The sequence below is a fragment of the Corvus kubaryi genome, unplaced genomic scaffold, assembly GCF_017639235.1.
Source record: "Corvus kubaryi isolate FWS band 111438036 unplaced genomic scaffold, C.kubaryi_AGA036_p1.0 78, whole genome shotgun sequence".
Lineage (NCBI taxonomy): Eukaryota > Metazoa > Chordata > Aves > Passeriformes > Corvidae > Corvus > Corvus kubaryi.
This window is the reverse complement of record NW_024582065.1, coordinates 6,470,456-6,481,042: the sequence shown is the minus strand read 5'-3', so window position 1 is coordinate 6,481,042 and position 10,587 is coordinate 6,470,456. Positions and strand designations below refer to the sequence as shown.

The 10,587-nt window shown below is 59.5% G+C and overlaps 1 protein-coding gene across 2 annotated transcripts in view; it reads right to left on the bottom strand.

Annotated features, from left to right (window-relative positions):
- Positions 1-3,269: 3,269 nt before the first annotated feature.
- BARHL1 (BarH like homeobox 1) overlaps positions 3,270-10,587 on the bottom strand; it is an 8,623-nt gene continuing 1,305 nt past the window's right edge. Inside the window, exons 2-4 of one of the 2 annotated variants that reach the window (XM_042052710.1) lie at positions 9,449-10,171; positions 6,062-6,284; positions 3,270-4,473 (exon numbers count right to left, since the gene is read on the bottom strand). In XM_042052710.1, the coding sequence (XP_041908644.1) occupies positions 4,179-4,473; positions 6,062-6,284; positions 9,449-9,899 (969 nt within the window). In that variant the 5' untranslated portion in view covers positions 9,900-10,171 and the 3' untranslated portion in view covers positions 3,270-4,178. Of the gene's footprint in view, positions 4,474-6,061; positions 6,285-9,448; positions 10,549-10,587 lie in introns of both variants that reach the window. The other variant, XM_042052709.1, reaches the window with a different exon arrangement.

Here is a 10,587-nt window from a genome sequence, read left to right as displayed (position 1 = left end):
AAAAGTGTTAAAAGAAATGCACATGCACCTCAAGTTAAGCCAAGTTTGCTTCCAATAAACTTGAAGGCTGATGAGCAAAATGTGTTTGAATTGTGGCTGGATGGGCAGGAGTCAAATTCTGCACTTGGGCAGCTCCAGATTGGCTCTGAGCTGGCTTCACCCTTGTGCACCACTCAATTCAGGAAGAACCTGGTAGGTTTGGAGTTGAGTTGTGCTCAAATCATCCTTTCATTCAGGCAGGGCAGGGTGTGGTGCTTGGAGCTGTGAGCTGCTGTAGCGTTCCATCATTTCTATCACCTGTGAGTCTCCACCACCTGCAGATCACCACCACCTGCAGGACCAGGGTGTTGTGTGTGTAGAGGCTCCCAAATCCTCTGAGCACCCTAATGCCAGAGGAGCTGCTGGGGGTGACAGTGGATTGCCGTGGTATGGAGCAGGTGGATGTTGCCCTGAACTGCTCCTAAATTTGTCCCCTCTTGCTCTGAGGTATGTGGTGTGTGCTGAAGGGGTCTTGGCTGGGTGAGAGCTGCCTGCTCAGCTGGCAGGGGAGGGGAGCTGGGTTTGGCAGTGTCGGTGGAACTGCAGCTTTGGTTGTGGCTTTGGTCAGGTTTGCTTGTCTGGGTTGTGGTGGAGGGCAGGGGCCTCACTGCCCTGCAGCCTGAAGTCCCTGTGTTTGGTCTGGAAATAGTAGCACTGTGTAACTTTTCTACAAAGCTGCCTGTGAGTCAGGTTTGGGCTTAGTTGGGTTTGCCTTCCCTTCTCTCACATGCTGAGATTGCAGGAGATGCTCTTGTGCCTTTTCTCAGCTCTCTTCTGGCTCTGTCTTTTACCTGTTGTAGGGGTTCACATCCTCTCCGCTGCAACTGGAGCATCTTGAGCTCACACTGCAAGGCTTTGGATTAGGAAGAAGCAAGGAGGTCACCTTGGGGCAGGGGTCACAGTTAAACACCAGGGGCTGGGTCAGACACAAGGCACAGCACTGGTACCCGACTGCTGCGAAGCACCATAACTAAGCAGGATAGAAAGCACTAGAACGTCCCTGCTTACAACACCATGTTTTCTCCATAAACCTGGGGAGAGGGCAGGAAAAGCAGCAGCAGTGTTCTGGGCTTTCCATTCTGACATGGTTTTGTTTGGTGCTCGGATGAAGCCATGAAGTATCTCAGCTACAAACAGTGCTGCTGGTTGCAGTGACTTTGTGCGTGCTGGCAGGTCCAGCAGAGCAGCTTTTGTTCTGTGTCTGTTCCGAGGGTGCTGGTCCTGGTTGAAGCTGTGTCAGGAGGGGAGGAAGGTGGCCCTCAAGCTGGGTAGAAGCCCGGAAGGGACTTGAGAGCCAGGACTGTGTTTGGTCCTGGCAAACCCACTGCACTCCCTGGATCCAGAGCCTGGAGCTGACAGAACCCAACCAGCAGCAGCTTGTCTGTGGGACTTGGTACCCTGGGGGAAATCAATGGAGCAGAACTGGTGCAATGCTCCAAAGGTTTCCTTGCTGATGCTGGTGCTTCTGAACTGTGCTGGTTTTTTGCTTCATAGAATGAATTTCAACCCAGCACAGCCTGTCCCACCCCTGAGGCCTTGCCAGGGTTGTGCCTGCCTGGCACCATCCTCTGGAAACATTTCCAGCCTGCTCAGGGGCTGCTGTAGGTGCAGGGCCGGTGCTGGTGGGTTCTGCTGTGGGACACCAGCTCCCATCTCAGTCCCTGCACACAGGCTGGAGGTGAGGTTGGTCCTTCAGCAGGTTTTGAGGCTGCTGAGATCCTCCCACACACGATGCTGCTCATGTGGCAAGTGCGGTGCTCTCTGCTTAGAGCCTGTGGTGTCTTCCCTAAACTGTTTTATCTTGAAGCTTGACTCTGCTATGAGATCTCCCTGGCAGCGACAGCTCCAGCCCTCACTTCCCCTCTGCTCCCTTTCCTTCCCACCACACCCGGCACTGCCATTCCCCCTTCCCAGAGCAGAGGACTCTGTCCTGCTCTCTCCTATCATCCTCGTAGCACAAACTGGACCCTGGCACTGTGTTATGGTGCTGGCTCAGACCTGCTGCTACAGGGGAGTTTCCAGCTCCTTCCAGATGTGAAATGGCAAATTTAAATATTGCAATTACAAACGTGTAACGATGCCTTGTACTTCATTAATGTAAGAGGAGGAATCTGCTACGGCTACAAGGACAATTAAATATTAGAGAATGTCTTTGATTCACATTCCTGCTGTGTAAATGGGAGGAAGGTTGCTGTATGCTCCTTGCCTTTGCGCTCACAAAATGAAAAGCACACCCACTGCAAGTTGTCCTTTGATAGATTTTTAATATGATTTTAAAGAGTTTTGTTTGGCCTCATTCTTATTCAATGAGATTAATTTAAAGCACTTATCCCCTGGGTTTAAGTCAATCCATGTAGGATTTGGGACGGGGGTTGTTGCCCGGGGAGGGGGTTGTTTGCAGGCCTCTCTGAAAGACTCCTTTCCCACTTCATTAACCCCGAGCTGGGAGCGACCCCCCTTCCTCCTCCTCCTCCTCCTCCTCCTCCTCCTCCTCCTCCTCCTCCTCCACCTCCTCCTCCTCCTCCTCCTCCTCCTCCTCGCCCAGCCGAGGCCCGGGGATTTACCAAACTCCCCCATTCACATGCAAAGGACCAGCCCCGTCCACAAAGGCCGGGGGCTCTCGCCCCCAGGCGTGGCTGTGCATTTGGCCGAGCCGACAATCGCCCTCCCCGCGGGGGCTCGGGGGTGCCGGGGCAAAGCTCCCGGGACGGAGCCGGCCCGGGGGCACCGGGCTGGGACCCGGCCCGGGGAGCCGGGGAGGGGGATCTGGAGGGTCGGTGGGTGCCGGGGGGGCTCCGCAGACAGCCGGGCCCGCCGGGGGGAGCGGCCGGACCGGGGGACCCGCAGCCCATCTGTCGGCTTCCCGAGCCGGCGAGCCGCTGCCCGGCTGTCCCGGGCACCAGCTGCCGGGCCCGCTGGCCGCGGCCAGATGAGCGACACTTTTAAAGGGTGGAAACAATCCACTTTCCAAAGCGATCATTTAAAGCACTTAGGCAATTATACACTTAAGATTAGCGTTATTAATTCACCGCAGTCGCGGCTATCGCCGCGCCGGGCAGCAGCGCCCCGGTCCCCTCCGCTCTCGCCGGCGGCCCCGCGGCCGGTCCCGCGTGCCGGCACTGGGCCCGGGCCCCGGGGGGACACCGAGCCCCGGGGGGACACCGAGCCCCGGGGAGACACCGAGCCCCGGGGAGAGGGGGACTCAGTGCGATGAGAGGTGGGAAAACTCCTCTTCGCTTTACCCTTTCCCTCGGCGGCGGCCGTTCCGCCAGAGCAAACAAGCGGGAGGGGAAGAAGGGGCCGGCGGAGGCGAGACCCGTTTGTTTGTAAAGAAGTTTTATTTCCACATTTAAAAAAGGGGGGAGCGGGAGCGGCCGCGGCGCCCCGAGCCCCCCCCGCGCCCCCCGCCCGGCCGGGCCGGCCCCGGGATACAGACTGACAAGAATCACTTACACAAATACGCCCTCAGGGTTCACAAATAAATAATTCATATACATTTTGCACCGTATTTACATTCCACCGCTTCTTTTTTTTTTTTTTTTTCTTTTTTTTTATTTTTTTTGGTTGTTTTGGTTTTTTTTTTTTTTTAGTTTAAGTTACGGACGTCCCAAAGTCTCGCTGGGGCCATCGGCCCGGGCCACCCCACGGTCCTTGCCGGCGGCGGGACCGCTGCCCCGGGGTCGGGGAGCCGGAGATAGCGGGGAGGGTTCTCCCCGGAGCCGCCCTTGGCAGGTGTGGCTCGGCTCCCCTGGCTGTTCCTGGGGAGGGGGCGGGGAGGCGAAGCCCCCCCGGAGCATCCGACCCCCGCCCGTGCTCCCGGCGCCGTCCCACGCCGGGGTGAGGGGACACGCAGCGGCCCCGCTGCCCGTCGGGGGCACAAGGGGGTAAAGGTGGCGAGTGCCCCGCGGGGTGGGGGGCAGCTCTGCCGCCTCCGTCCTGCCAAGCCTGTCCTTTCTTCTGGCATTCTTTATATATATTTTAAAAAAAGGAGGGGGTGGTCTCATTTATAATTTTATATATATATATATTTGGGGATGAGCGGGAGTCTGTCTCTTGCTCGCGGCCCCGGAGATGTGGGGTGGCCCCCTCGAGCCCCTCGGGCCGGTGGGTGCCGGCGGGGCTGCCCGGGCGGCCGGGGCTCACCGGGGCTGTGCAGCCCGGGGCAGGACGCCGGGCAGCGGGGGCAGGGGCGGCGGGGGCTCGCTGCCGCCCTGCAGTCCGTGGATGAGGATGCGGGGCACCAAGGGTCTCTGTAGGGCGGGGGGCGGCGCGCTGGGTCCGCGGTACAGGTAGAGGGCGGCGCCGGGGTCCAGGTTGGAGACCAAACTCTGCGGGTAGAAGTAGGGCGAGGGGAACATCCTCTGGAGGGCTGAATAGTTGCCAGCCTCAGCCAGCAGCTCCAGGCCCACCGCCGTCTGCCTTTTCCACTTGGTCCTGGGGGGGACAAGTCGAGAGAAGAGGTCAAGGAGGGGAGGGATGCTCCCAAAGCCGCTCCCGAGCTCTTTTTACTCTTTGCATATCCCCTTTCCCCGGGCTCTGCTCTCATTGTGCATCCCCGCTCCCACCGCTGGCTCCCAGGGCCAGTGTCCCTCGTACGGCAGGGATGGGATGGGATTTAATGGGATGGGATGTAGACCCCATTAATGGCGGGAGGGAGCTTATCTCCCCGGCATTCCCGGCGTGAGCGCCCACGGAGCTTTCCCGGAGGCACCGGAGCCACAGCCCGGCTGGGAATCCGATGGCGGGATGCGAATCCCGGCGACAAAAACCGCGACCAACATTCCAGTCCCTTCCTGGGGGTGCAAGTTCCAGGTTGTCACACGACCCGCGGATGACCCAGGGGATCCGTGAGCTGAGCGCGGATGCTGCGACCACCGCGATGCTCCGGCCCGAGGCCGCGGCGGCCCCGCTCCGCCGCCCGAGGCTCCGGGACCCCCTCTGCGGGCCGGGGCTGCCGGGGCCAGGCCGGGCCGCTCGGGAGGCTGCGGGAGTCCCGCGGGGGGACACGCGTGGGGCAGGGTCCCGGGGAATTCGTTTGCAGCGTATATATGTATCTGTGTCTAAATATAAGTATATATACACACACACACATACATATATGCATGTATGTGTATATTTGTATATTTTTAAATATGCGTCTATATCGGTTATAGGCATGTGTATATATATATATATTTTTATATATTTATATATTTATATGTTCATGTGCGTGTGCCGGATCTCGTGGAGAAGCCCCTGCCCCAGGATCTCGCCGCTGGCGGGCCGGGCCGGCTTGGGAAGGGGCTGGGAGCACTGGCTTGGCTCCGGCGTGTCCTTGCAGGAGGGATTTGAGGAAAGGAGGGATGATCACACGGTCCCTCGCCGCCCCTAAACTTCCCCGAACCCCCGGCTCGGGAGGATCTTTGCAGATGGAGAAGTGGGACTGGAAATGATGGGGAGGGAGGGCAAAACCCTGGAGTGAGCGAGGGGACAGGGTGGGGGCTGCAGCCGGAGGTCCCTCGCTTGGTGGCAGTGGCAATGGTCGGGGCTGGGGATATCCGGACGAACCCACTGAAGCCACCACACCACCCTTTTACAGATTTGTCGCTGAAGCGCTAAACCTATTTCCACCAGTAAATTATTCATCATAATAATAATTGTGTAATTACTGTAAAGGGTGTTAATTATTGATGCCCAAAGCAGTAATTGGTATCTATTATTAATGGGCCGATGTGTTATGCTGTTGTGTTTAGCTGGAAGCCCGGTCCTACCTCCCCGCCTTGCCGGGGCTGGGGGCACGGATCGCCCCCCCCCCCCCGCCCCACACCCGCCCTGCCTCGGCATCGCTTCTCTTCCCTTGACTTTGGGGTAAAAGGCCCCGGGAGAGGCGGGGACGGGATGGACATCGCCCCTGTCCCGGTGCCAGGAGGGACGGGGTGGTTGTGGGGTGCAAAAGCCCTGCCTGGTTTGGGGGTGCGCGGCCGGGGAGGGGAGCAGGGCGGGATCCCGGCGCTGTGGGCAGGAGGGAACGGTGCATTTTTACCTTCTGTTCTGGTACCACGTTTTCACCTGCGTGTCGGTGAGGTTGAGGGAGGCGGCCAGTTCCATCCTGTCCTGCACGCTCAGGTATTTTTGCCTCTCGAAGCTGCGCTCCAGCTGGGCCAGCTGATGGTCGGTGAAGGCGGTGCGGGCTTTGCGCGGCTTTTTCAGCCGCACCGGGGGACTGTCCCGGGAACTGGAGATCTCTCGGTCCCCTTCTTCTTTCACTGAGCCGAGAGGGAGGAAGAGAGGCCAGGTCAGGGCAGGAAGGGAATTACCCTCAAAAGAGAGGTAACCGAGCAGGGGCTCGGGTCCGAGTGGGGCTCGCGGCACATTTGCTCTGCACCCCCGTAAATTTTAATCCCGGCTGCCCGAGGGAATTCAGGGGCTCCCCGAGCCGGGCCCGACTTTTCCCCGTCCCGAAGGCCTGGGATCGGAGCAGGAACGCTGAGCTGTGCCGAGAGGACCCCCGGCCCGGCCCCGCCGCACTTCTGCCCAGACCCCCCCGCATCCCCCTCACCCCTCATTTCTCACGGGGCAGGACCTTCCTCTGGGCTTATTCCCCCAAATTCAAAAGCTTTATCGATGCTTGGGTATTTTTTTTCCTTCTTTTTTTCGCTCTCTCTTTTTTTTTTTTTTTACTTTTTTTTTGAACCAAAACTAACAAACCAAAAATGAAAATTGCGAGCCCACATTTTTTTGGAGGGGAATGTAGCCGTGCTGGTCCTGCCTCTCCCCTCCGCGGAGGAGCCTCCGTCCTCCCGGGGATGCTGCCGGGGCACGGAACAAACCTCCCTGCTCCAGGGCGCACAACGAAATACTGGGGAAACCACTTCGCAAATCCCTGCCCGGGCTGTTATTTATCTTAAAAAAGGCCGACTGAGAGGGGCTGGCGGCTTTTCGTTAGCGCGGTCGGTACCTACGCGCTGGCGGAGCGATGCGAGAATTTACGCCACAAAATGTTGGAAGGTGATGGAAAAATTACCGAGCAAAAACAAAAATAAAGGGGGAAAAATAAATTCCTGCTTGTGCTCGCCTTCTCCACCCTTCCTGGAGGAGATTATGGAGCAAATAGGCTCGATTTATACAAATCGGCGGCGTTTGGCGGTTTTTTTTTTTTTACAGGGATTTATGTTAAATTTGCTGGTGGCGGGGGTGAGGAGGGACAGGGCTGGAGCCGAACGCGAGCTGATTTCTCTCTGTAGGAAGACAATAATCCGGCTAATTGAGCCACCGGGGAGTGAAACCCTTCAACCAGAAATCCCGGCTCTGGCCGAGCAGGCAGAACGAGCAGGGGACGATCCTTGAGCGGGGAGATCCGGTCCCGGTTCCCGGGAAAGCGGCAGCCCCGACCCCGCCGGACCCGGGCAGGGGGGTCGGTCCCGCTCTCTCCCGGGAACGGCCCGAAAGTTTGTATGGACTTTTCTGAAGAGAAAAGCGGGTCTGGCCTCCAGCATCCCGAGGAGGAAAATCGCCCCCCGGCCCCTGGGCTCATCCTCGGCTCCTAAAAAGTTCCTGCTCGCCAAAGGGCTGCAGGAACGGCGGCGACGGCTTCCCTGCTCGGTTCGGATCTGCCTCTGGCTATTCCTAGCTTTTAAAAAAAAATTATATATACATATATAAATACATATATGGATTTTTTCGGCACTTTGGCCGCTGGGGTTAGGCCCAGCTTCGCAGCCCCTTTGCGGAGTAAATCTGGGGCGTTTTGCCCCCGGAAAGGCTATTTCCAAAGCAGCACAAAAAGGATCGCGCTGGGAGCAGGGATCTTCACCCGCTCCTCCACAGATGTGGGGGTTTTACCCTCTTTGAAACTGTGGTTTCCTTCCCATCTAAACTGTGGGGTTTTTCCCCTCCACTTAATCAGGTCTTTTTTCCCCTCATTTAAGCAGTGGGGTTTTTCCACCCCCCCCCGATTTAAGCCGTGTTTTCCCCGCAATTTAAAGGATTCCCCCCCACCCCATTTAAACGGCATTTGCAGCGTGGCCGCGGCTGTCCCGCCGCACGGACAGGAGAGGAGCCGAGCGGCGCCGGGAAACGACCCCCACCCAAATCCGGCTCCCCCAGCCCGGGCTCGGCCGGCTCAGGGGGATGCGGAGAAGCCGCTTTTCTTCTCTCCCCTCGCTTCTTTCGCGTCTCGGCGATTTGGGGCAAGGGGAGAAGAGCTGAAGGAATTCGGGCCGGGTGTAGGAGACTAAAACAAACCAAGGTTGGAATCGCGGCTGTTTTCAATGCCGGCCCTGCAAAGCGTTGGGGCCGATGCTTCCTCCCGGGGCAGTTCCAGCCCCGGCACCGACCCCGGGCTCCATCCCCCGTTTGGAGCGAAAATCCCCCCGTGACGTCCAGAGCCTGCCGCCGCCTTTGGAGGCTTAAATGGGTGAATATTTTTTCCTCCATGAACCAGATTTCAGCCCAGCGGCTCCGGGCTGGCCCAGGGTGCATTTGCAGCCGGGACGGAGCTCAGCCTGTCCCCCTTTTTTCCTGCCAATCCCCTCAAATTCAGCGGCCCCGTAAGGTGCCATCGCCTCCCTTTTCTCCCCCCGGCTGGATACCCTCTCCTTTCCCTCACAAACAGCCGGCGAACAGTTTTCCCGGGGAAAAGTTTTGCAGGGGTGATGAGGGTGGGGTGGGTGAAGGCACTCGGGATAAACTGCTCAGGGGGGTGAGGTCTGACCCCAAATCCCCTCGTGCTGTTCCTGTGCCTCTCTCTGCCCCGACTGCTGCAGGGGGAGGCCGGGAAGGGACTGGGGGGGCCCGGGAGGCCGAAGCCCCCAGGCTCAGGGCGAGCAGCCGCCTCATCCAGCCCCACGCCCCGCCGGCGCTGTGGATGCGGCCCGGGGTTCCCTGTCTGTAATGCTCGGTTTTGAACGATTTCCAAAATAATAATACAAACAACAAAAATCGAATCAAACCGCACCGTCTGGCTTGCTCGTTTCTCACAGGAGCAGAAGAAATACCTGGCAAATGCATGATTATTTTATTATGGTTTTGTTTTGGTTCGTTTGCTTTGGTTTTTCTTTTTTTTTTTATCCGCAGGCAAAAATCCGTCTCCGGTTCTCCTTTCCCCGCGGGTAGGAACGGCACAGCCGGATCTCTGCGGCGGAAGGCAGCCCCGGCGCATCACCCGGGCGCGTTTAATGAAGCACCGATTGCCCCAACCCCTTCCACCGGGCCGAGCCCCACCGAGCCCCGAACCCCCAAGTTTCCTCAAGTTGGTGCCGACCCCTCGGTCATTTCGGGAGCGACCGATACCGTGACCTCCCCCCCCCTCAGCGGGGCGCGCCGGAGCCGGGTCCGCAGCGAGATCCCAGAGCACCGGGAGACCCCCGGGCCGCCAGAGGCTGTGGGTCCGGGCCGCCCTGCACAGCCCAGCAAGGTGAGCGGCTCTTACCTTTGTACTCCGAGTCCGAGGAGGAGCTGCTGGTGTTTTTTTCCATTTTCTCCCTAAAATCCTCGCCGGGCTTGGTGGGGATCCTGCCCGCCGGCTCCTGCCCGCCGTGAGGTCCATTGGTGCTGGAGTAAGGCGCGCAGGCGGCCAGGGGCTTGCAGTCGGCCAGGATGTCTCTGATGAGGAAGGAGGAGGTGACGGTCCGGGACTGCGAGGGAGCCGAGACCTGCCCCGGCTGGAGATGCGCACCCAGGCCCGGCCGCGGCACCGCCGCCTCCAGGCACTCGCGGCCCGGCGAGCGGGGCGAGGGGCACCCGCTGCTGCCCTCTGAGCGGGGGCTCAGCTCCAGCGGGGACCGGCCGTCCCCCACCAGCGGGTCCCCCTTGGGCACGGCCGGACTGCCGGCTCGGTGGGAGAGGATGGAGTCGATCCCAAACCCGGTGGAGCCCTCCATGGCCCCCGCGAGGTGCCGGCGCTCACACGGGCATTGGCGGGGAGGGCGCGGCGGAAGCGGTTTGATAACGATAATTAACAATAACAGGAGGGAAAAACAAAAAGGCGAAAGAAAAAAAAAAAACAACAACAACAAAAAAAAAAACAAGGTAAAAAGAAAAAAAAAAAAAAAGAGCAAAGTTCAGTCTGGGATCCGGGCAAGAATTGCTGCAAGGCTCTCCGAGGCGCCGCGCGTTAGATCCAGGGCTGCTCCGTCTTCAGCATCGCGCCCAGCTGCACTCACAGACAGACAGACAGGAGAGGGGGGGAGAGGGAGGCAGAGTCAAACTTTGGCCGCGAAGGGGGTGGGGTGAGGGGGGACGGACCCCAACCTCACCCGGGGTCCCGGCCACCCCACCCGTGCCCGGAGCCGCGGCGGCGCGGGGCTGGGGGGCAGCCCGGGGGCTCCCAGCCGGAGGTGGGGAGACAGCGATCGATAGTGAAGGCTTCGCAGCGCCTTAACCACTTAATGATCCAGAAATCAATGGGGAAGGGCGAGGGGAGGGCGGAGGGGGTGGCCAGTCGCCGGGCCGCCGCGGCGCCCCCCTTCCCCGCCGGCACCTCGGACAGCGCCGGGGGGGAAAGCGGAGTCACTCCGGAGCCTGCGGCACCTCGGACAGCGCCGGGGGGGAAAGCGGAGTCACTCCGGA